The 25,942-nt window shown below is 44.9% G+C and overlaps 2 protein-coding genes across 6 annotated transcripts in view; one reads left to right on the forward strand and one right to left on the reverse strand.

Annotated features, from left to right (window-relative positions):
- INTS11 (integrator complex subunit 11) overlaps nucleotides 1-25,942 on the forward strand; it is a 75,725-nt gene that overhangs the window by 12,203 nt on the left and 37,580 nt on the right. For 3 of the 5 annotated variants that reach the window (XM_056543327.1, XM_056543328.1, XM_056543330.1), the window contains exon 2: nucleotides 12,893-13,020. The exons of 1 other annotated variant lie outside the window; for it this stretch is intronic. The gene's annotated coding sequence lies outside the window, so the exon portion shown is untranslated. Of the gene's footprint in view, nucleotides 1-3,989; nucleotides 4,121-12,892; nucleotides 13,021-25,942 lie in introns of those variants that run through there. One more of the 5 variants, XM_056543329.1, reaches the window with a different exon arrangement.
- CPTP (ceramide-1-phosphate transfer protein) lies at nucleotides 15,898-25,860 on the reverse strand. Its single transcript, XM_056543333.1, has 3 exons — nucleotides 25,774-25,860; nucleotides 18,954-19,113; nucleotides 15,898-16,464 (listed from the first exon to the last, which is right to left on the reverse strand). Exons 2-3 carry the CDS (start codon nucleotides 19,076-19,078, stop codon nucleotides 15,942-15,944), a joined length of 648 nt encoding a protein of 215 aa, XP_056399308.1. The 5' UTR covers nucleotides 19,079-19,113; nucleotides 25,774-25,860; the 3' UTR covers nucleotides 15,898-15,941.

Raw genomic sequence — 25,942 nt, forward strand, 5'->3', positions numbered from 1 at the left:
CTCTCTGCTGACACCTCTGTCCATGTCAGTAACTGTCCAGAGCAAGAGAGGAGAGGTTTGCTATGGGGATTTGCTCCTGCTCTGGACAGTTCCTGACATGGACAGAGATGTCAGCACAGAGCACTGTGGTCAGGCAAAAAGAAAATTCAAAAAGAAAAGAACTTCCTGTGTATTATACAGCAGCTGGAAGGATTAGGATTTTTTAATAGAAGTAATTTACAAATCTGTGAAACTCTCTGGCACCAGTTGATTTAAAAGAAAATGTTTTCCAGTGGAGTACCCCTTTAAGGTGCTTCAGCCCGAACAGAGCAGTGCTGGGCCTCCGAAAGGAGTCGGGGTGCAAACTTCACCAACCGATTAAACAGTATCTTGGCCAGAAGCTTCCTGTCCGTATTGAGAAGAGCTATGGGCCTCCAATTCTCAATACAGCTGGGATCTTTACCCTTTGACAGAAGAATCAGGGCTGACCTCCTCATTGACATTGGCAGCATGCCTGAGGAGAGACGCTCGTTTAATACCTCAGTTAAGAGGGGAGCTAAAGACTCCTTAAAGGTCCTGTACCACACAGATGTTAAGCCATCGGGACCTAGCGACTTGTTAGGGGCAAGCCCCTCGATCGCCAATCTCACTTCCTCTTCCCTGATTTCTTCTGCCAAAACATCAAGAGAGGGGTCTACCCCTGGCTCAGGAATGGTTTCAGCTAGGAAACCCGACATCACATCCTGATCCAGATCCTTCCTCCCCAAGAAGTGCGAGTAGAAGGGTCTGACGACCTCCAGGATCCCTGATCTGGACTGATTCTGAGACCCTGTACTATCAGTCAGTCCTGAAATGACTTTACTACTCACTGACATCTTGCAGTTTCTGTGAGGGTTGGGAGAGTGATACCTCAAAGGACTGTCTTACCTCCGCTTCCTCCAGGAGGGACGAATTCAGCTTCCAATAACCTTTACTCATCCGGGGGTCTCTGAAACATTCAAGGAAAACAAAATCATACAGTGGTCGGAGAACTCCACCTCAACCACGGACACTGCAGAAGAGACGGCTTCCTCCTTCAAATAAAACCTTACTAACCTAGACCTGCAGCTACCTCGATGAAAGATGAAACCCACGTGGTCTGAGGGGCTCCGGATGTGGGCATCCTCTAGGTGAGCTTCCCTAACTATATTATTGAGGGCCACACAGTCATAAGTCAGCTGATTATTGGAACCTCTCCCTATCTTGGGACCTTGTGACATTAATGAAGTCCCCTCCCAATATCACTTGCCGACTCATAAAAAGAAAGGGCTTAATCTTCATAAAGAGATCTTTATGACCCCACCTGGTTTGTGGGGCATAGATGTTAACCTCTTCAGGACACCGGGCGTATGGATACGCCCTGCATTCCGAGTCCTTAAGGACCGAGGGCGTATCCATACACCCGTGGGAAATCCGGTCCCCACCGCTAGCCGGTTGGGGACCGGAGCCGGATGCCTGCTGAAATCATTCAGTAGGCACCCTGGGACATCGCCCAGGGGGGTCCTGAGACCCCCCTCCCCCATGTCAGCGATCGGAGAAAATCGCATTTCAATTCAGACATGCGATTTTCTCCAATTCCGGGCTGATCGGGTCTCTGGTGACCCGATCACCCGGAAAATAGGGCTGATCGGAGCTGTCAGCAACAGCCCCGATCAGCCTAAAGGATAGGAGTGAGGTCGCAAAGCTGCGATCTACTCCTATCCCCTGGCATTAGTCAGAACGGAGTTCTGACCAATGGCAGCGCAGGACAGGGGGTTGCCATGGCAACCCCCGTTCTGCCCGCCCCTGGATGTCGAGGGGCTCTGGGAAGAAGATGGAGGCCGTACCTGCAGGAGAAGATGCCTGGGGACCTGGGATCTTCACTGGAGCCTGCTGGATCCTGATCAGGTAGGGAATCGACAGTGGGGGGGGGGGGGGGGGGAATTGAAAGTGAAAGTAAATCGATCTTTACTGTGGCAACCACTAGGGGGGCCAAACTGCAACTCCCAGCATGCCCAGACAGCCAAAGGCTGTCTGGGCATGCTGGGAGTTGTAGTTTTGCAACATCTGGAGGGTCACAGTTTGGAGACCACTGTTACAGTGGTGCCCAAACAGTAGCCCTCCAGATGTTGCCAAACTACAACTCTCAGCATGCCTCAACTGCCCAGGCATGCTGGGAGTTGTAGTTCTGTAACATCTGTCCCTTCAGATTTAGCAATTTTCATGACATTTTTGAAAATTGCTGCTCTACTTTGAAGCGCTCTAATTTTTTCAAAAGCAAAAGTATGTCCATTTTATGATGCCAACATAAAGTGGACATATTGTATTTGTGAAGAAAAATAAAATTTATTTGGAATATCCATTTTCCTTTCAATTAGAGAGCTTCAAAGTTAGAAAAATGCAAAATTTTCATGAAATTTGGGGATTTTTCACCAAAAAAGGATGCAATTAACGCCGAAAATTTTCCACCAAAATAAAGTAGAATATCTCACGAAAAAAACACTCAGAATCAGAATATTCGGTAAAAGCGTTTTCGCGTTATTAATTCGTAAAGTGACGGTGGTCATAATTGCGAAAAAGGGCTCAGTCCTTAAGGGGTTAATGAGCCGAAGCTCTTGTCCCTTCATGAAGACATCTAAGATCAGGCACCTCCCCATTTCTAATTCAATAGCCCATCAGCATTCAACAGGAGCGGTAAAAAGGACCGCCACCCCACTATACGGCTCAGCTGCAAGAGACCAGTGGGAGGGACCGCACCTCCACTCTCTTCTGGCTTTAACCAGGGAGGCTAGATCTGACAACCTGGTATCCTGGAAAAAGAAAATGTCGGCTTCAACACGGCCGAGAAAATAAAAGGCTGCAAATCTAGCCGTATCTGACTTTATGCTGGCACAATTAATAGATGCCAGTGCCAAATGGGGTGAGTGCCGCCATACTGGGTGACTAAATTAGACGGCCACACCCTTTACCTTTGCTTCCCTTTCTTTTTGGCCCCCTCATCCCCCGAAGAAGACGAGAGGGCAGGACCACTCTTAGATCTTTTTTTAGACTCAGATTGATCCATATGGTCCCCGTCTCCGTCCGGCCCTGGTCTAGACAAGGGCAAAAGGAAGCAGAGAAAGAAGAGGTCAGAGCCCTCTGTTCCTTGTACTGCGGGCCAGGTCCAAAATGGAAGCCTGACTGCCCCCCCTCTGATTGACCTGTCAAACCGGTATCTCTTCCTCGAACTGGGCCCTGTCCTATCAAGGCACCTTCCTCGGACAGTGCCCAGTTCGAGGAAGAGATACCGGTTTGACAGGTCAATCAGAGGGGGGGCAGTCAGGCTTCCATTTTGGACCTGGCCCGCAGTACAAGGAACAGAGGGCTCTGACCTCTTCTTTCTCTGCTTCCTTTTGCCCTTGTCTTTCTTTTTGGGCCTCTCCCCGCTCTTCTCATCCACACTTTCATAGTGGGAGGAATCGGAAGGGTGGGCCATATTCGCTTCCTCTCTGTGAATCCTCCTGATCTCCTCATTCAGCACGTTCTCCTCCAGGGCTTCAGCGGTTACAGGGCCAGCTTCAGGAGCCGGAGCTACCCCCATCACCTGGGAACTCTCCAGCTCCCTACTCATTCTACGGTTTTCCTCCTGCCTTAGTTTGGCGGGGCCCTTTTTCCTCCTCACTAGCCCTGTTGTACCCCATCCCTGCCCATACCCTCATCAGCCGAGGCAACTTCCCAGCTCTCCTCAGCCGGAGAGGCCGCAGCTTGGGCGAAGGTGCTAGGACAACGACTAAAAAGGGTGCCCGAGGACACCACACAGGTGGCACTGGATCTGCCTACAGGATGTGGCCAGATGACCCACCCCACCACACAAATCACAGGCCTGCACAGTACAGGCTGCGCTAAAATGGGTGAGGCCGATATCCCTGGACAACTCTTTGCTCTTTGGCCATGGTGGAGGGTTTGGAATCTGATTGATTGATTTCTTCTGTGGACAGGTGTCTTTTATACAGATAACAAGCTGAGATTAGGAGCACTCCCTTTAAGGTGAGTCATCACAATGAGCAGAAGAGAATAGAGGGACACGCCACCTGCCTCTGCATGGACAGATACCTCGCTGAGCAATGACGGCAAGAAAATAAAGGTAATTCTGAGAGAAATATAGGTCATAGACACATAAAAATTAGATGTACATGATCAGGATGGAGGTACTGAGTAACATATAAACAGGTTTTTTTTGGGGGGGGAGGGGTGATCTGACAGGTACACTTTAAGAGTGAAGACAAAACCTTTTCTCTAGACAGTCAACGGTCAGCTGATCAAAAAAGTTTGGCGCATACAGTTCTTAAGTAGATCGAGGTATCTCTATGGTTGGAGACCATGGGGAGAATTTGCTATTACCCCTTTAAGGGTCTATTCACACGTACAGTATTCTGCGTAGATTTGATGCCAAAAAGACCATAGACCATAAAGAAGTACTTATCCCCTATCCACAGCATAGGGAATAAGTAGCTGATCTCAGGGGGGGGGGTTTGACCATTGAAGCCCCCCACGATCACCGGGACGGGACCCCAGCTCTCTCTCAGTGGGGAGTTCCATTAATTTCTATGGGAGCGCTGATGATGCCCGAGAGCTGTATTCAGGTCTATTCGGCACTCCCATAGGAATGAATGGAGCGCGAGGCCAGCTGCAGCACGTGCTTCTCACTGAGCGCCATGTCCTATCCAGGTGATCACAGGGGAGCCCTAGTGGTTGGACCCCCCCCCCCCCCCCCACAATCAGCTACTTTTCCCCCCCTATCCTGTAGATAGGGGATAAGTTATTTTTCTTTTTAGCATAACAGGTGAAGGTGACATTAAAGCAAATGTAAGAATACAGAAATCGGATCCACACCTGCGGAGCTACATGAGTGTAGACATTACATACACAGATTAGCAATGTCGCATATACAAGACTCTGTTTCCATAACAAAAGAGATATCGGAAATACTGTATTAGAAAAACAGGATGCAAGTCTAGGAGCGGAAGTGCTGGCAGCGTGCAGTGAATGTGTGTAACAATCTGATCTCTAGAAGAATGCGGGCTCTGTCCGGGTCACCTAGAGCAGTGTATCCCAACCAGCGTGCCTCCAGCTGTTGCAAAACTACAACTCCCAGGGAGTTGTAGTTTTGCAACAGCTGGAGGCACACTGGTTGGGAAACCCTGACCTAGAGGGTGCTGTAGGTGTTGCTTAGCAACCCTCTGACTATAGGGGGGGCAAAAGTCACTGTGCACCACACTACAGCACTACAAAAGCTATAGCTATATCTGTTATTGAAGGTAATATATACATAAATGAAAGCTGGAATAGCTGGTTGCTATGGGTGACACAGAGGCCCTGTATGTGGTACTACACATGGTGTGGGCTTAGTTCTCATTCACACTATAGAATCTCTACCTGGAACAGGCCGGAGCTACGACTCCTCAGAAATGTGCCATCTCCATAGACAGCAATGCATTTCAGAGCGGACTCCACCAAATGAATGAACTTGTGTTAAAGGGGTTATCCAGCATAAGGTGATTTTAGTACGTACCTGGCAGACAGTAATGGACATGATTAGGAAGGATCTGCGCTTGTCTTGGGGCTAAATGGCTATGTTGTGACATTACTATAACACTGTGGCTAGCTTTTTGTGAACTGGTATTTCCTGTTTGAGTTTTCTTTTCTTTTACTACAAATCCCATAATTCCATTTTCCTTCCTCCCACACATCTGCCACGCCACCCATTGAAACATAAATGAGCTGCATCCATTCAAAAGACCAGTGGTTTTCAATCAGGGTGCCTACAGCTGTTGCATTAGTTGCAGATTGAACTCTCTCCCACCAAACGATCCCTCCACCCATTGAAGCAGACAGGCTCCCTGTCATCAGCTGACTAGTGAATCAGGTCTTGGCCGCATTGCAACCTGGGAAAAATCTGAGACAAGTAATTTTGTATGCTGGTAAATATAAATATTGGGGTGAAAATCACAGAAGAATTGTGAGAAAACAGTCACACACAGGTACATATACTATATTATGAACTACACTAACTTTACAGCCCCTGTAGCATAGTCAAATTAAAAAAAATCCAGGAATACCCCTTTAATACTTTCTGCAGAGTCTGGGGTCTGGAATCTCTGCTGCCGAATTTCTGCCGCGGAAATTCCGAAGGGCGACACTGTAGCAGAATTAGCAGATGGACAGGGAAACTTGTAGGCTCCCGAATAGCAGTGCAATCCTCTAAAGCTTTGTTCACACTGCGGATACATTTTGCACAGAAATTCCCTTGTAGCAGAGTCCCATTGTTTTTAATGGTTTTAATTGTGGTCTATGGAGATGGCGGATTTCCAAAATTGTCCTAGCACAGGCATGTTCTACTGGCGCCCACTGTCTGCCCAGATATTTTCCACTGTGTGAACACATCCTATGGGCCCCATGTGCACAATGGAAATTCAGCAAGAAATTTTCTTTACTGAATTCACTCATCAAATCTGCACAGAGCAGAAGTCAAGGTTCTGCTATTCAAAACCCCATGGACAATGAGCTTTTCCGGTGTGAATTCCAATGAAACAATGAACACGTACGGTGTATGAATGCGGATCTGCCTAGGCACTTCCGCAGAGCTGCAGAATCTCATTGAGATCTATGGGATTCTGCTGTGAGCAAAAAATCTGTAGTGTGCACAGGCCCTTATACTCCGACCTCTCCGCCATTGCTTTTACATCCAGAGATTTGGTGATCTTTCGTGCTGTCTAGCCAAGAGTCATCAGGGCGGTCCCTGGTGGCTTTTCCCTGCTCACCAGCCTTGATTGATAGATCTTACCCAGGGGGTGATCTCTATACCCAGGGGTGATCTCTATAGCCAGGGGTGATCTCTATACCCAGGGGTGATCTCTATACCCAGGGGTGATCTATCAATCAAGCCTGGAATGGTAAGGGGAAGCCTCTAGGACCTCCCTGATGACTCCTGGTTAAGGCAATCTGACGCCAAGCTCTTTTTAAGATGATCATAGCTATCAAAAAGGGTATATATTGCCAACAGTGAAATCCTGCAATTTTCTAGTAAATGTGGCCCAGTAGAGGAACAACGCAAGTAAGGGAATGGAGATGTGCAGGACAAAACAATCTGCTATTCCTCACCTTGTGCTATTGTTCAGTATCCATTGGCATGGCTGGTGCTAGCACCAAGCTAGCCTGGGCAGCTGCTAGGGCCCCTATGACGTGCAGGACCCTGGAAAAGTAGTACACTTGAGCTTCAATTCTGTTCAGACAATTGTCCACATACACCAGGTGCCAGCCTTGGTTTCTGTGGTTGCTTTCAATCTACAAAGTGAATATGTCTTGTTTCAGTTAAAGAAGCACTCCGGGAATTTACTTTATAAGAGTGCAGCATAGTAGTGCTGGGCGGTATACCGGTTCATACCCAATACTGAAATTTTTGTCCTGCACGATATGAATTTTTCCCATACCGCAATATCGGTTGGGCCCCTCAGGAATGAATGATCAACCCAGCACTTTGCTGTCCCCACATTGGGGAACTAATCAAATGTGACCCGTGAGCGCTGCCTCCCTCTTCCTCCTGTTTGTTGCGGGCTGCCGGCGCTGGAACTCTGAACTGTACGCTGTATCCCTATGCCCGGGCTGCAAAAGATAAAACAAAATAAACTTTAACTCTCCTCCCGTTGGTCCGGTACCGGCCTCACCTGCTTCCTGGGGACAGGAATGTCGGAGAGCCGTCAGCCTATCACCGGCTGCAGCGATGTTCCGCCTCGGTCGGTGATAGGTTGAGCGCACTGTCGTGTAAGAAGCCGGCTCCTTACATGACGGCCCACAACAAACAGGAGGACGAAGAGGGCAGCAAGAGGGCTTGCGGGTAACATGTGATTAGTTTGCCGATGAGGACAACACAGCGCCGGGCTGATAATCAATTGGGGGGGGGGGGGGGGGCGGGGCGGAAGCAGAACAGTGCTCGCAGGTCACATGATTTGGGGGGGGGGGGGGGGGGGAGAAATACCGTTCTATACTGTGGAACCGCCATAAGTTACAAAAATACCATGATACACATTTTTGGTCATACCGCCCAGCTCTAGAGCATAGATTATTACAGAATAATCTAAACATTTGTGTTTGTGCCTTGTGCTTACCTGTTTTAAAGACGTTAGTTTGCAATTCCATTACTGAAGTGATTCTGTAATGCAGCCTACCATTCCCATGAATCCTCTGGTTTCGTGTGGTGTGTCATCACTGCACCTGGTCACCTTAGGCTGCTGCTATTCACCTAGGTGAACTAAGACCCAGAAGTGAGTTGAGGTTAGTTCGCATTATGTGAAGTGTTGATAAATGTTCTTATTTAATGTACTTTTTTTTTTTTTAGAGAAATATTGCCATATTTCACCTATAATTGTTACTGCTTTTTTTTTTTTTTTTTTTTTTTTTTTTTTTTTAACAAATTTTTTACTGTGATTTGCAAGTCAGAATACCATAGCGGGTTTCCACTGCATTTAAATCCTGGATCAATGTGATTGTCCAAACAGATACATGTAGTGCTGTATTCACACAGTGAGACTCTAGATGCGTTTCAGGGTACTTGGGATGATTGCACAACCCCTTCTTCTGTAGATCTACAGGATTTACCTGCAGTGAAAACCCGCTATGGGATTCTGATGTCACCCGCAACGAGAGAGACTGCATGAGAAATATCGTGCTCCTGCTGGAGCCTCAGCCTGGCTGCATTTGCCGGGATCCGGTGAGCTCAGCACCAGCACAGAACGTCTAATACATCTGTGTATATCCTCCCAGCAACAAGAAAGTTTACCTGCGGCTAATTCCATCAGGTCCGTCGCAGTACGAGACCAGCTGCAGTGTACTGGTGAGGCATATTTGGTCCATCGCACCACGGGACCAGCGGCATTCCACAGTGGAGACCTATTTATATTAGGACTGTTTAGATTTGGACTTATCCATTACAATATCCCGAAATGGACAATTACTAGTAGAATACCAGCAGTTGGACTATTCAGTGGCAGGATTTTCATATATATCTTTGCGGAACACAGCATTCGTGCCGTTCTAATCATTTAATATCCACCACTAGGGCCCAGTGGTAGGACATTATAAGTGCTTTCACATTGTATATTGTGGGGATTTTACCATTTTATTAGTTAACATCTGTGATTTTGAAGCACGTTCTGTCCATTATCAATTTTAATTACGCACCTAACTGTATGGGAAGGTCTTTGAGGTGTGGTTAATAGTTTTCTTTTTTTCTTTAAAAGGGGTTGTGCGCTGCCCTGGCTTTCGGAGCTCGGCACGCAGCGTCTGGAAGTTCATTACTCCGAATGCTGTGTGCGGGCTTCCGTGTTCGCGGCTGCCGGGCGTGACGTCACGCCCACCACCTCAACGAAAGTCTATGGGAAGGAGGTGGGACCGCTGTCACGCCCCCTTCCCATAGACTTTGGTAGAAGTCACAACCGGCGGCCGCGAACAAGGAAGCCCGCACACAGCGTTCGGAGTAATGAACTTCCAGACGCTGCGTGCCGAGCTCCGAAAGCCAGGACAGCACACAACCCCTTTAAAGGGGTACTCCGTTTATTTTTTTTATTTATTTTTTTAATCAACTAGTGCCAGAAAGTTAAACAGATTTGTAAATTACTTCTATTAAAAAATCTTAATCCTTCCTGTACTTATTAGCTGCTGAATACTACAGTGGAAATTCTTTTCCGTTTGAAGCACAGAGCTGTCTGCTGACATCACGAGCACAGTGCTCTCTGCTGACACCTCTGTCCATTTTAGGAAGTGTCCAGATTAAAAGGGAATCCCCATAGAAAACATATGCTGTTCTGGACAGTTCCGAAAATGGACAGAGATGTCAGCAGAGAGCACTGTGCTCATGATGTCAGCAGACAGCTCTGTGTTTCAAAAAGAAAAGAATTTCCGCTGTAGTATTCAGCAGCTAATAAGTACTGGAAGGATTAAGATTTTTTTTTATAGAAGTAATTTACAAATCTGTTTAACTTTCTGGCACCAGTTGATTAAAAAAAAAAATTTCACCGGAGTACCCCTTTAATATAAAGCAGAGTGCTTTTTTATTATATAAGGTTAATAATAAAACAAAGATCATGACATGGGTTGAGCTGAAAAGCTTTTAATAGTTTGAGATTTTTTATTTTTTATTCCAGTCCCAACAAGAAAAATTGTTTATAGTTCTATTGGTCACATGGTATGGAATGGAGATAGAAAAATGCACATTAAAGTTCAATGCAAATATTGTGAAACAACACCAGATATATACAGCCTTGAAGGATCTTCACACATATACAGTCTATATACAGTACAATACAGAGTCCCAGCCCCTCCATAAGGAGCATGTTGTACAATAACACATATACACTTACGCAGTCATTATAATGGAGATCTACAGGATCGGGCCTCAAAGCAATAATACAAATTACAAACCTGTTCTGTATCCTGCATTATATAAAGAATACATTATACAGTGGTCCCTCAAGTTACAATATTAATTGGTTCCAGGACGACCATTGTATGTTGAAACCATTGTATGTTGAGACCAGAACTCTATGGAAACCTGGTAATTGGTTCTAAAGGCACCAAAAGGTCATCCAAAAATAGGAAAAAGTGAGGATTAAAGAAAACTAAGTAGATAACTAATATAGATAAAGCAAATCCTTACATAGAACAGTAATAAAGATCTGCTGGGAGCTGTAATCACTGTCTAATTCAGCGTTTCCCAAGCAGGGAGCCTCCAGCTGTTGCAAAACTACAACTCCCAGCATGCCCGGACAGCCAAAGGCTGTCCGGGCATGCTGGGTGTTGTAGTTTTGCAACAGCTGGGGGCACCCTGCTTGGGAAACACTTGGTCTATGTAGAGAACAGGAGCTTCTTCAGGGTCCTATACAGTACAGGCAATGTCCTAAAAAAGTAACATGGATTCGCCCTCACCTGGTGTCCAAAGGAGCAGCTAATTCTGGTACAGGTAAAGTGTACAGAACATGTAATTACTCCCTGTACTGTAGGGGGCGCTACCAGACACCAGTCAGTGCATACGCTTCAGTAATACAGGTGATTTACCAGTAAATGCTCATTCTGATTGGTCGGTTCTTCCGGCCATTGACACGTTTCACAGATCTGGACTGTCTGTAAAATTGTATGTCGAGTCTGGTTTCAACTTACAATGGTCCAGAAAAGACCATTGTATGTTGAAACTATTGTATGTTGAGGCCATTGTAAGTTGAGGGATCACTGTACTGTAATACATAGACTTATCAGACTTGGATATTTGGTCCATCTACGTGTCCTCTCAGAATGCGGTACGACAACATGGATTTTCATTGTGGCATCAAGGACAGATTCAGACATTTTCCCTTTTTTTTTTTTTTTACACTGATTAAATAAGAATGGATGTAAAACCTTTTTTCCCCCCTAACATGTTTCTTGGAAGGTTTTGCGTTTTTTATTTAGTGTCTTTTCGTACATGTTTTTTTTGAGCATTCCTCCAAAGTTAAGACAAAAATTATTACTGTGCACTATAGTCATTATTAAATTAGTTTAATGTTCAAAATCACAGCATAAATATCCAAAACAGAGTCCCGTTTTATATTTCGCTATGGACTTTAATATAAGAGCTGGCTGCAAAAGAATGCCAGTGAAAGACGCGTTTTCCCAAAATGCTGTGTAGTAAACCACAAATAACACAAACCAATGTTCACAAAGAATATACAAACATATTGCAATATAGATGGCCATAACTTGTCCACGTTTTAGAGCCTACAGAATCTGACCCCCCCTGCTGTTTAAGTCGCTGTAATTAAAGGGGTACTCCGCTGCTAGACATCTTATCCCCTATCCAAAGAAGAGGGGATAAGATGTCTGATCACGGGGATCCCGCTGCTGGGGCCCTGCAATCTTCCACAACACCCCGCACTCTACCCGGGTTCCTGTGGCAGTGGTTGTGATGTCACGGCCAAGCCCACTCGTGACGCCACGTCCCCTCCCATTGACATAAATTGAGGGGGGCATGACGTCACTAGGGGGTGTGGCTGTCACATCACGATCACCGCCTCCGGCTCAGAGCGTACAGAACGCTGGAGTACCCCTTTATCTCCTAAGGACAAAGCGATTTTTCGTGTTCCTCCTCGCCTTCTAATAGCCATAACGCTTTCAATATTGCCCCTACAGACCCATATGAGGGCTTCTTTTTGGTGCCCCAAATTGTCCTTTATAATGACATCACTCATTTTAGGATAAAACAAAAGAATTTTTGAAGGGCGGGGAAAAAAAAAAAGCCATTTTGCAACCTATGGCGGCTTCCGTGTCTACGCAGTGCACTTTTCGTTATAAATTACATGTTATCCTTATTCTTTAGGTCCATATGATTACAGTCATACCCAATTTATACAAGTTTTTTTTTTTATTATACTACTTTTAAAAACGAATCTCCTCTTTTGTGTACAAAAAGTTGTTTAAAATGGTCTTCTGACCCCTATAGCATTTTTATTTTTCCATATACAGGGATGTATGACGGCTCATGTTTTGCGTCCTGCGACGTAGTTTTTAACTGTTTTTGTTGTGATGGGATTTTTTGATCACTTTTTATACATTTTTCTGCTATATGAAGTGGCCAAAAAGCAACAATTTTTTTTTATTTTTTTTATTTTTGTTTACACTTACGCCATCGATGTGCAGTTTCACTACTGTAATGTTTTAACAGTTTGGACATTTCCGCACGCGGAGATACCACATATGTTTATTATTGTTTACATTATTTGAAACATGAAAAAAAAAAAAAAAAAAACTTATATTTGAGAAGAGGCTTATTCACATTTATTTAAAAGATTTTGGAATTTTTTTGGGTTTTTACTTTTTTTTGTCTCCATAGGGAACTATCACATCCAATCTTGCGACTGCAAACACTGAACAATGCCATAGCACCGCACTGATCAGTATTCTCAGTGATCCATTATTGCAGGCTGCTGTTGGAGTGACGATCGGACAGGAAGAAGCCTGGTAAGAGACCTCCATCCATCCTCTCAGCTGATCGGAACCCTGTAGTTTTTCCACAGTGGGCCCAATCAGCATTAGTTTTTTCCCAGTTTTAGACACCGCAATCCACTTTGATTACGGCATCCAAAAAGTTAATGCTTGACATCAGCCTTTTTGGTGATATCTGGCATTATTTGTGGGTCCTGGCAGCCAATAGCAACTGGGACCCATCAGGTATAAATACAAATGGAATTTACGTCCTGTGTCCACTAGGTAATAACCCCTTAAGGGTTTTTCCCCTCAACTTTTAAAAATCATAACTCTTTAAATTTTCCACCTAAAAATCCATATGATGACTTATTTTATGTACCACCAATTCTACTTTGTGATGACTTCAGTCAATTTACCCAAAAATCTATAGTGAAAAAAAAATAATAATCATTGTGTGACAAAATTGAAAAAAACAAAACGCAATTTTGTAACTTTTGGGGGCTTCCATTTCTACGCAGTGTCTTTTTCGGTAACAATGACACCTTCTCATTATTCAGTAGGTCCATGCGTATAAAATGATACCCTACTTTAGGTTTGATTTTGTCGTACTTCTGGAAAATATAACTACATGCAGGAAAATTAATCCGTTTAAAAATGTCCTCTTCTGACCCCTATAAAACTTTTTTTTATTTTTCCGCATATGGAGATGTATGAGGGCTACTTTTTTGCGCCGTGATCTGAAGTTTTTATCGGTACCATTGTTGTTTTGATCAGACTTTTTGATCGCTTTTTATGGTATAAAAAAAATGTCCAAAAAAACGCTATTTTGGACTTTTGATTTTTTTTTTAATGTACGCAATTGACCGTGCAGTTTAATTAATTATATATTTTTATAGTTCGGACATTCACGCATGCAGCGATACCACATGTTTATATTTATTTTTATTAACAGTTTTTTTTTTAAATGGAAAAAGGGGGGTGATTCAGGCTTATTAGGGAAGGGGTTAAATCACATTAACACTAATTTTTTTTTTGCAATGTTACAGCCCCCATAGGGGACATTGTACACATTGATATCCTACACTGATCACTGCCATGCAATAACATAGCATTGATCAGGCATGGAGCAGTCATTCAGCGATCAGACAGCGAGAAGGCAGGTAAGGACCCTCCCCGTGTCCGTACAGCTGATCGGGACACTTGACAGCTGCTGGGAAGGTTTCACTTTCACTTCAAAGTTGATCGCCGCGTCTGAAGGCTTAATACCGGGTATCACCGCGATCGGTGATGTCTGGTATTAGCAATGGGTCCCGGCCATTGAAGGCCACTGGGACTGACCCGATAAAACGCGGGGTCACCTCGTGACCCCATGTTATATCACGGGAGCCAGAGCAGGACATAAATATACGTCCTGCGTTGTTAAGGGAGTACCTCAGTGGGAAAAAAAAATAATGCTTATCAACTGGTGCCAGAAAGTTAATCAGATTTGTAAATAACTTCTTTAAAAAAAAAAAAATCTTAATCCTTCCAGTACTTATCAGCTGCTGTATGCTCCATAGGAAGTTGTGTAGTTCATTTCTGTCTGACCACAGTGCTCGCTGCTGATACCTCTGTCTAGATCAGGAACTGTCCTGAGAATTACCACACACATACCTCTCCTGCTCCGGACAGTTCCTTATACGGACAAAGGTGTCAGGTGGCACCAGTTGATTTGAAAGCATTTTTTTTTCCTTAGGAGTACTCCTTTAAAAAGGAGAGTTCAGGTCTGGTGGCCGTAATACATACACTTATCAAGAATGTAATTGCCAAATCGTGACATTTGGAGAGCACCGCTAAAATTTTACTCACTTTTATGAAAAATCCACAGTTACAAGCGGTGTGTGTGTGTGGGGGGGGGGGGGGGGGGCTTGGGGGTATTCCAGTACCAAATTCTAAATGACAGTTCTTAGAAAAATGACTACAACCATGCTGCACAATTTTTTTTTTTTTTTTTTTTTTTTTTTTTTTAGAAAAGTGCCTAAAAGTTTTGGGCTACCAAAACTCTTATTTGGTCTTTGAACTGTAATACAATAGGTTGCACAAGCGCCTCACCTGTTCATAGGCTGGGTCTAGTATTACAGCTCCGCTTTAATGATGGAATGAGGCTGAATTGCAATACCACACAGGTAGACAGGAGTGGTGATGTTTTTGAAGTAAACTATTTTCTTATCCTGTACAGTTTCTTTTAGGTGGGTAACTGTACAGAGAAGATTCTATTAAGTAACAGTAATACCGTAATTTATGAAGCAAAAACTGTCCATATTGTGCCTCCCACCATGGAACTATTGGAATTCAATTTCTAGTATGTTAAAGGGGTACTTTTATTTATTTATTTTTTTTTTAAATGAACTGGTGCCAGAAAGTTAAACAGATCTGTAAATGACTTCTATTAAAAAAAAAAAATAAATAAAAATCTTTATCCTTCCAGTACTTATTAGCAGCTGTATTTCTTTTTTGTCTTGTCCACAGTGCTCTCTGCTGACATCTCTGTCAGTGTCAGGAACTGTCCAGAGCAGCATAGATTTGCTATGAGGATTTTCTCCTGCTCTGGACAGTTCCTGATACGTGCATCAGGTGTCAGCAGAGAGCACTGTGGACAAGACAAAAAAAGAAATTCCAAAAAGAAAAGAATTTCCTCTGCAGCACACAGCTGCTAAAAAGTACTGGAACGATAAAAAAAAATGTTTAAGTCATTTACAAATCCGTTTAACTTTCTGGTACCAGTTGTTTTCCACCGGAGTACCCCTTTAAAACCCTAAAGCAGTGTTTCCCAACCAGGGTGCCTCTCCAGCTGTTGCAAAACTACAACTCCCAGCATGCCTGGACAGCCTTCGGCTGTCCAGGCATGCTGGGAGTTGTAGTTTTGCAACAGCTGGAGGCGCCCTGGTTGGGAAACACTGCTCTAAGGAGAACATTCATGGTAGATCTAGAAGGTTGTGTTGGGAGTACAGTTCTTGGGTAAAATCATAGACCTTGGAAACATACGGCATGGCTTCTCCAAGCATGTCCACCACATCCTCAGTCGTCCCAACGTTCAACACTTCAAAGAACGTGTTACGTACGGGAAGCGCCATGAAGGCCACGGTGGCGGTTTTCCGTATAATCCAAGGGTGGTAGTTGGCCAAGGAGTCATTGTAGGCCTCTGTACATAGGGTGGAGGTCTTACTGTTTTCGGTACTTGTTCTTAACTTCTCTAGGAAGAGCTGAAGCCAGCGCAAGGCTCGGTGCAATCGTAGTATTGTGCGGCAACCAGACTCCGGATGACTGCCGCGTTTTGTCAGATCCACCAGGTTAGAGCTGAGCTCGTACTCCACCATGGACTGGAGAGTCCGATACCTTTCTCCTTTTTCCCCTTTAAGATAGTTTTCCATAATCTGAATTTTGCTGACAGCATCTTTAGAGACGAAAGAAAAAATCGTCCCGAGGCTGTTCATAAACCTAAATGGGGAAAAATGGTTACGTAAAATTGAAAGCTAAGTGAACGTATTTAACAAATACATTTTTTAATTCTTCACGCATTCACTTTTTTAGCATTTCTTTATAGTGATAAAGGCTTCATGATCCAAGTCTCCTACATAGACTTAAAGGGGTACTCCACTCAAACATCTTAACCCCTGTCCAATGGATAAGGGATAAGGCACGGCTGCTGCCCCCCCTCAACCTCCGGCCTGGCACCCCAGTGTTCTGAACATTTATGTACCCCTTTAAAGTAAGAGTAATATTATAGTTACTCATTTTTGCCACTAGAGGGGGCTTTGTGCAAAAAAAAAAAAATAAAATAAAAAAAAAAAAAAAAAACAACCTGAATATGGCAATTACTTTAATAAGAAGGATAAGCAGTCTGATTCTGATCTAACGTCTAAGGGCCCATCCACACTGGGGACATTCCGCTGCAGAATTCTGCTTGCAGCAGAGTCCAATGGTTCTCAATTAGATTCTGCTGCTCTGAGCATACTTTGGAATTGGCACAGTTGAATTCCGCCAGCGGAATGAACGTCCACTCAAAGAATTAACATGTTCATTATTTAGTAGAATTCCGCCAGGACGCTATTGCTGTCTATGAGACGACGGACGTCCTCAAGGTCCTACTGGTGACAAACGTCCGCAGTGTGAATAAGTGCTTAGAATCCAAAATGTGAACATTGAATACATTGAACAGTGTTTGAAGTCACTGAATAGTGTTTGTACCTCCACTGATCTAGTGCCGAGGTCTCCAAACTGCAGGCCTCCAGGTGTTGCATGCTGGGAGTTGTAGTTTTGCAACTTCTGGAGTGCCAAAATTTGGAGACCGCTGATCTAGTGGATAGGTGATACATGCTTATTGCTTTAAAAGCTAGAGACATGTCAACTTATCGGTTGGGGTCTGAGTGTTCAGACTCAGACCGACTGATAGAACGAGCAGGGAGAGAAGCGTGCTGCTGAGTGCTTCTCTCCCTGCTTTCTGTGCGTAGAATCAAGATGGTCCCATTGACTGGCATCGTAAGTCAGTCTCTGTCACGTAGCAGAGCTGGGAGAGAACGCACTTAGTGCAGACTTCTCGATCAATCAGGGTCTGGGTTAAACTTTTTTTTAAAGTGACAGTGCCAATTTAAAATTATTATTATTTTATTTTTTTAAATGAACTGGTGCCAGAAAGTTTAACAGATTTGTAAATTACAATAGAAGAAGGAAATGATGTCCACACTCACCATGCCGTAGAGAATTGGAACCGGAAGAAGCGTGGATAACGCGAAACGGTGCTGTTGTTCCTGACAGCCGCTCCCAGTCTCCTTGCCAGGAGCAGCTCCCCCTCCCTGCACCCGGGTGTTTTTGATATTGTTTCTTATGGAACTCTGAAGACGCTAATAAAGCATATCCAATTTTCTACGGCATGGTGAGTGCGGACATCATTTCCTTCTTCTATTGCGATTTTATCAGGACTGTTACCTGTGTATGTCCAGCACCTTATGCAGCCACACCCGGGAATACTGATTAGATGTTTGCATAGTGGTTTTTCAGCAGTGCCCACCAACTCCTCTCTTACTACTATTTGTTAGATTTGAAAATTACTTTGATTAAAAAATCTTTACCCTTCCAGCACTTTTTAGCAGCTGTATGCTGCAGAGGAAATTATTTTCAATGATTTAAAGCGGGCGCTTAAAATCAATGAACTGTAGTGGCTTTTGGTGGGGCCAGAGACCGCCACCCGCTGCTCCCCCTGCCTGTCCTGGGGTCCTCCCTAGTCCAACCACCACCGCCGCTGCTGCCCCATTGCCTCCCTCATCCCCGGTTTTATAATTAATTACCTGTTCCCAGGGTCCGCGCTACTTCTGGCTCCGGCGGCGTCCTGAGCTGTCACTGTGCGCACTGACGGTGATGTCGCGTTGAGGACGTCACTTGTCATTGCGCAGCGCACAGCAATAGCGCAGGACGTCGCAGGAGCCAGAAGTAGCGCGGACCCCGGGAACAGGTAATTATAAAACCGTGGATGGTGGAAACAACGGGGCAGTGGCGGTCTGGGGTAATTGCCCATACCGATAATGTCCAAAATCGTGAATATTGGCCGATAATATCAGCCAAACCGATAATCGGTCGATCCCTAGTCCAGAGTGATCTCTGCTGACACCTGATGCCCGTATCAGGAAATATCCAGAGCAGGAGAAAATCTTCATAGCAAACATATGCTGCTCTGGACAGTCCCTGATACGGACGGAGGTATCAGCAGAGAGCACTGTGGACAAGACAAAAAAGAAATTCAAAAAGCAAAGAATTTCCTCTGTAGCATACAGCTGCTAAAAAGTACTGGAAGGATAAAGATTTTTTTTTTTTTTTTTATAGAAGTCATTTACAAATCTGTTTAACTTTCTGGAACCAGTTGATTTAAAAAAATAAAATGAACATTTTTTTTTCAATGCAATTATATTTACTGCCAGAGATCAGACACTTACCTGACCAATCCCTTCCATCCATTTAGATAATGTTCTACAAGCACATCTTGGTCATCATCTACCAAGCAAGCCTTGAAGCTGACCAGCACCTCCCGGAGAGAGAACTTCTCTTCAGTAGTGGACATGTTAGGCCTCACTTATTCCGTCTCTCTCAGGCGACCTGGATTGAGGAATATCCATTATTAATACAATACTGGTATCATGTAGTATATATGATCAGGAAATACATGTCCTGCACTGCTCGCTGTTCACACATCCTGCAGGATCCTGGAAGCTTTCTTCCAGCAGCTGAAGTTTTGTTCAGGAGAAGTCAAGCATCTCATGGCTCTAAATACATATTTACCAGACAGGGAAAGGCCGAGGAAAAGCTTTAGTTGAAGCATGAAGGCCGCCCTGGTTTATGATATAGAGAAACTGCAGAGAAATCACAGGGAGAGGGGGCAAAACAACCCCCCCCCCCCCCCCCCGACTACTCAGGCAGGTCACAAGAAGAAGACGAGAAGTACCCCATTATTGATGCCCAGATACCATGCCCCTCAGGAGAAGAGAAGCCCACGGTTTCAGGTGTGGGAGGCTATTGGTCTAGGACAGGGGTCAAGTCCTGGGAAAAAAAGTGTGGGAACTCACCCTAGATTTCCACTTAAATGGGTACTCCGCCCCTAGACATCTTATCCCCTATCCAAAGGATAGGGGATAAGAGGTCTGATCACAGGGCTCCCGTCGCTGGGGACCCCATCATTCTCCCTGCTACACATGGTATTCGTTTAGAGCGTTGGGAGCAGCACCAGAGGCTTGTGACGTCACAGCCACAGGCCCTCAATGCAAGTCTATGGGAGGGGGCATGATGGCCGTCACACCCCCTCCGATAGACTTGCATTGAGGTGGCATGGCCATGATGTCACGAGCCTCTGCCCCCCTTCACCAGTCATTCGTTGAGGAGCGAAGTTCACCACATGCACTCGATATCTGGGGTGCCACAGCCGAGATCGCGGGGGTTGAGATGTCTAGGGGTGGAGTACCCCTTTAAGGGCTGGTCCTGCAGGACTCCTGCTAACGGGAACTGCGTTCCTGCTGTGGAAAAAGTGCAGGAACTCCGTTCCCATGAGTTCCTGCAAAACTTGAGCCCTGGTCTAGGATCTGTATACAGTTGAAACCAGAAGTTTACCTAAACTATATAAAGAGACACATATGCCTATTTTTTCTCACTATCCGACATAAAATCAGAATAAACCTTCCCGTTTTAGGTCAATTAGGATTACCAAAATTATTTATATTTGCCAAATGCCAGAATAATGAGAGATCATTTTTAAAGTTTACATACACTATGATTACTGTGACTTAAAAAATTTGGGACAGCCCATATGATGATGTCATGTCTTTGGAAGCTTCTGATTTGGCAACATCTGAGTTAGAGACACACCTGTGGATGTATTTTAAAAGGGGTACTCCACTGGAAAACATTTTATTTAAATCAACTGGTGCCAGAAAGTTAAACAGATTTGTAAATGACTTCTATTTAAAAAATCTTAATCCTTCCAGTACTTATCAGTTGCTGTTAGGATCCAAAGGAAGTGCTTTTCTTTTTGAATTTCCTTTCTGTCTGACCACAGTGCTCTCTTCTGACACTTCTGACACTTCTGTGCATTTTAGGAACTGTCCAGAGTAGGAGCAAATCTCCATAGAAAACCTCTCCTGCTCTGGACAGTTCCTAAAATGGACAGAGGTGTCAGCAGAGAGCACTGTGGTCATACAAAGGAAATTCAAAAAGAAAATAACTTTTCTCATGCCTCCCTTCCATAGACATGCACTGCGGGAGCGAGGCGGGCCACCACACAGGGGCGGAGTCGTGACGTCACGATACTCAGGCCCGGTAGTCGTGACCCGGCAGCCTCCAAGGTGGGTGCTGCATGGGAGATAGCGGGGGTCCCCAGCGGCAGGACCCCCACGATCAGACATCTTATCCCCTATCCTTTGGATAGGGGGATAAGATGTCTTAGAGCCTGAGTATCCCTTTAAGATTATGGAGGTAAATATTTTGATTTTCATATGCAATAAAATAAAAAACACATTGTGAAATCCCCTCCAATTCATGCTGGAGGTCCGCAGGTTGAAGACCACTGCACTAAAGTAACAACAAAACAAAAAAAAAAAAAATAACTTATTAAGATCTTATTATGAGAGGTAGAGGGGGGGGGGGGGGGTAACATATGCCAGACGCAACAACCAAGTTTGCTGAAGGGCGTCTATTGCTTCTGGCTTGTCTAGAGGATTCAGGGAGAAAAAGCGATGAACTTTCCTGTTCTGACGATTGGCAAACAGATCTCTTACTGGGAGACCCCAGATCTTTACTTCGGACTGGAACACTAGAGGATTTAGCTCCAATTCACCCGGATCTACTGTATGCCTGCTCCGGAAATCTGCTTCTGTGTTGTCTACACCTTCCAGATGAACTGCAGATAGAGGTTACATTTTGTTCTGCCCAGAGGATAATTTTTTTTTGCCAGGGATTTCAGGCTGAGTAGACTTTTACATGGCAATTGCTTAGGATATCTTTGAAGCTTTTCATTCTTTTTGGACTGCCTTCAATTCCCGATAATTCAAGGAACAATCCCTTATGTCCCGAGACCAAACACAAACACCCTGTAACTGGAAGTCTCCAACATGGGCTCCCCAACCCCTTAGACTGGCATCCGTCCTTAGATACTGAAGAATCCAAGGAACCCGCTGTTCAGGTTTTCCTTTTTTTTAACCACCATTTAATGCAGGTCCCTTGCATAAACTCCCAGAGCGCCGCGGGGGACCGAATAAGCGCCCCCGGAGAGGTGCGACCCAGTGCAGGAATAGAAGAGGGAGACCCGGAGGTGCCCGACTATCTCCTGCCTGGATACCACCTGGAAAGATGACCCCCACCAGCCCGACATCTACAGAGGTAACAACCTCTCAGTGTTTCCTGTTCCTATGGAGCAGTGATGCAGAGGGGCTGAAGGGGAGGGGCCCTTTTAACCTCTCTATTTCCTGTTCCTTTAGAGGCCTATGGGGGCAATCACATTTTTGGTGCTGTCATGGGGACGATATGAAAAAATTCCAAGTTTCGGGTTTCGTATTAACCTTATATAGTGTCCTTTCTAATAGACATAATGTGTTATATATATATATATATATCTCAACATGTATGTGTGTGTATGTTCCAGCATCACGTCCAAACGGCTAAAGATATTAACATGAAACTTGGCCACATGTTACTTATATGTCAACAACAAACATAGGATAGGTGATTTAACCCTTACTCACCCCATTTGCCAGGGGCGGAGTTTATGTTTAAAGTCCCATACAAGTACCATATTTATCAGGGTATACCACGCACCGGCCTATAACACGCACCCTCATTTTACCAAGGATATTTGGGTAAAAAAAGTTTTTTACCCAAATATCCATGATAAATGAGGGTGCGTGTGTGCGCGTGTATACCCCGATGTACCCCCAGGAAAGGCAGGGGGAGAGAGGCCGTCGCTGCCCGCTTCTCTCCCCCTGCCTTTCCTGGGGTCTAGAGCGCTGCTGTCGGCCCTTTTCACCCCCTGGTTATCGGCGCCGCTGCCCGTTCTGTCTCCCTGACTATCGGTGCCGGCGCCGATAGCCAGGGGGAGAGAAGCGGCGCCGACAGCCAGGGGGAGAGAAGGGGCAGCGGCACCCATTGCCGGCGCCGCTGCCCCGTTGCCTCCCCCCATCCCCGGTGGCATAATTACCTGAGTCGGGTCCGCGCTGCTCCAGGCCTCCGTCGTGCGTCCCCAGTGTCGTTGCTATGCACGGCGCGGCGCTCTGACGTCATGCGCCGCGCCGTTCAGCGCATAGCAATGACGCCGGGGCCTGGAGCCGCGCGGACCCGACTCAGGTAATTATGCCACCGGGGATGGGGGGAGGCAACGGGGCAGCGGCGCCGGCAATGGATGCCGCTGCCCCTTCTCTCCCCCTGGCCAGGGGGTGAAAAGGGCCGACAGCAGCGCTCTAGACCCCAGGAAAGGCAGGGGGAGAGAAGCGGGCAGCGACGGCTTCTCTCCCCCTGCCTTTCCTGGGGGTGTATCGGCGTATAACACGCACACAGACTTTAGGCTAAAAATTTTAGCCTAAAAAGTGCGTGTTATACGCCGATAAATACGGTAAATGGGAAATAAATGTTACTGCATAACTTCCAAACTGCTGGAGATATTTCGATAATACTCGGTCACATGTTACATATATGTCCACTTAAAATATAGGATAGTTAATTTAACCCTTAACTACCTCCATTTGTGAGGGTCGGGGTTTTTGTGTAAAATCCCATGCAAATCAATGGGAAATGGGGCATGTTCCCACATAACTTCCGTACGGCTGGAGATATTTCAATACCTGGTACACATATTACGGGTCGGGATTGGATAGTAGGTCGGGATGTGAGGACGGGATATAAAGTCAAAAGTTTCCTCCTTTGTTTATTTTCCTCCCCAACAAGGATTAGGAAGGAAAAACCGGGCAACGCCGGGTACTCAGCTAGTGTCTTTTATATTTACAGGTCTCTGGAGACAACAATAAATAAGGGTAGCATAGAATGAATATGCATACAATTCTACACTTAAATTCAGCCACCATTGGATCCAGGCTGCACCCTATACATACCCCTATGGATGCAGCCAAGTACCATCTGGCCCATCTGTATCATCTATGTGTACAACAGATAATCCATCCATTAGTGTCAGGTGTCGAAATTGTGACACCTATAGAGGTAAGCTCTCTTACTTATATGGTGACACCTATGGATGAATTACATCTATGGACCATATTTTAGTTATCTCTCAATTTCCCGACGTAGCACTAGTGATTTCCTCCGGGTGCTGTCTATGTTAAATTGGAGCTCATTCGTATGTAACTGGATTATCTATTATTTAGCCCGCTATAAATTAAGTCAGGTCACTCAGGTCAATCTCCGTGTACCCCTCCCTGTATTAGGTAGTTGTGCTGGCTGTTTTTTTTTTTTTTTTGCTGTGCAAGTAATTTTTAAGCCGTTCACCCTCCCTGTTCACAGGAGGTTTTCTAAATTGATAGTGGATCCTGCATATCACCCAGTCAGAGGCTATATGCCCACTAGAGGTGAGTGGAATGAGTGTGCTAGGGTCCATCCGAAGTGAGACCACCACCGTGTGGTGGATGGGGGACACGTTTTGATCAAAAAGTGCACTAAGAACCTCCATTTTTTGACCAAGAGTGCTTCAACCTTCTTTTTTGTATACTCTCTCCACAGCTGTCGGTTTTTATATACGTATTTATGTGAAATGTTCCATCTCGAATCAACTAAATAGATACAGAACTATTACCAAACAGGAATTATATTAGAGGACAATAACAGGATTGGTATCCTGCAGGATTTGATAAAATACTTCTTTCACCTGCAAAGTGTTTTCTGGGTAGGGGGCCTATGGATGATGTACATTATATAGTGGGGGTACTATGGGGAAGATTTTCCCGCTGTAAAACCCTAATGTAGACCCAAGAGGGGTCTAAAGGGTCGTCCATAAACCGAAGACAAAACCATGGTTTACCAAGTTTTTGTCTCCGGTTTAAAAACCGTACTGCAACCGCATACGTTTTTTCCCACATGGACGTCAATAGGAAACGCACATGTATACAGTTCCATATGGGAAACCGTATACGGTTTTTACTTTGCACATTGCGCATTTCCATCCTAAAGTCCCCACCCAACACCCCTCCAATTAAAAATGGGCAAAATTATCAAAAACGTCTGTTTTTTTATAAAACGGACAGAACTGTATGCACTTTTTAAAACAGTATACAGTTTAAAAACGCATACGGTTTACTTTTTTCCATACTGTTCCATCCGTTTTTTTGCCATAAGGTTTTCTTTAGAAAAACGGATTGAAAACAGTGACAAAAACATGATGTGAACCCAGCCTAACGTGTGTGTGTGTGTGTGTGTGTGTGTGTGTGTGTGTGTGTGTGTGTGTGTGTGTATATATATTTATTTATTTTTTTTATCTCTGATAATGACATACATGACTTCCATGTGGTCACTTGGTGGTAGTATTCTCCACTGCCTGGAGTAATACACTTGGAATCAGCAAAAATACATAAATTGCTAATGGGGGTAAAGGTCACCGCCAGGTTTTCACAGACAGAGCGAGTAACGTGACCAAAGAGGAGCGGAGTCGGGGAGGAGACGTGTCAGCGTGACCTGCTCAGCCATCCTGCCTTATTACTGTGGACTAAACATTTAAAAAAGGGACCTAAAGCCATCAGGTGACAAAGTGCAGCGTATACAAATGGCAGTAGTTGTAGAGATAACAGCGGCTGATAACAGAGAGCAATAGACAGCAAATAGGTGTTGGTGGGGATTTCTGATTTCTTTTAAAAACAGCATCACTCCTGTCCTCAGGTTATGTGTGGTATTGCAGCTCAGGTGCATTACAGTGAATGGAGCTAAGTTGTAATAAATTAAATGTTCATTAAACTTTAGGAAACTACAACTCCCAGCATGCCACAGGCTGTCAGGGCATGCTGGGAGTTGTAGTTTCCTAAAGTTTAATGAACATTTAATTATAAAAACAGCGCCACACCTATCCTCAGGCTGTGTGCGGTATTACAACTTATCTCCATTGACTGCAAGTTGTTTCCTCCTCCTCCCCCCCCAGCTGAAGGAGACTAAACGTGGTGCAATGAGAGAGTCTACTTATGCGAGGAGAGATATATATATATATATATATATATACACACACTAACGGACTGCAATAGTTGTAGAACTACAGGTGTCTTGTATAAGAGATATATCACTCACCTGTCCGATATCTCCACCTGCCAGCTCCAGACTAACCTACACCTACACCTACACCTCAAACAGCTCTGCCACTATCCCATTGTCTTACCACGCCCACCATGTACGTCACAAATCGCGCGTCCAATCAGCGCCGCGATCTTTACCCTCTACCAATAGAAACACGCAAAGG

Source organism: Hyla sarda, chromosome 10 (assembly GCF_029499605.1).
Source record: "Hyla sarda isolate aHylSar1 chromosome 10, aHylSar1.hap1, whole genome shotgun sequence".
NCBI lineage: Eukaryota > Metazoa > Chordata > Amphibia > Anura > Hylidae > Hyla > Hyla sarda.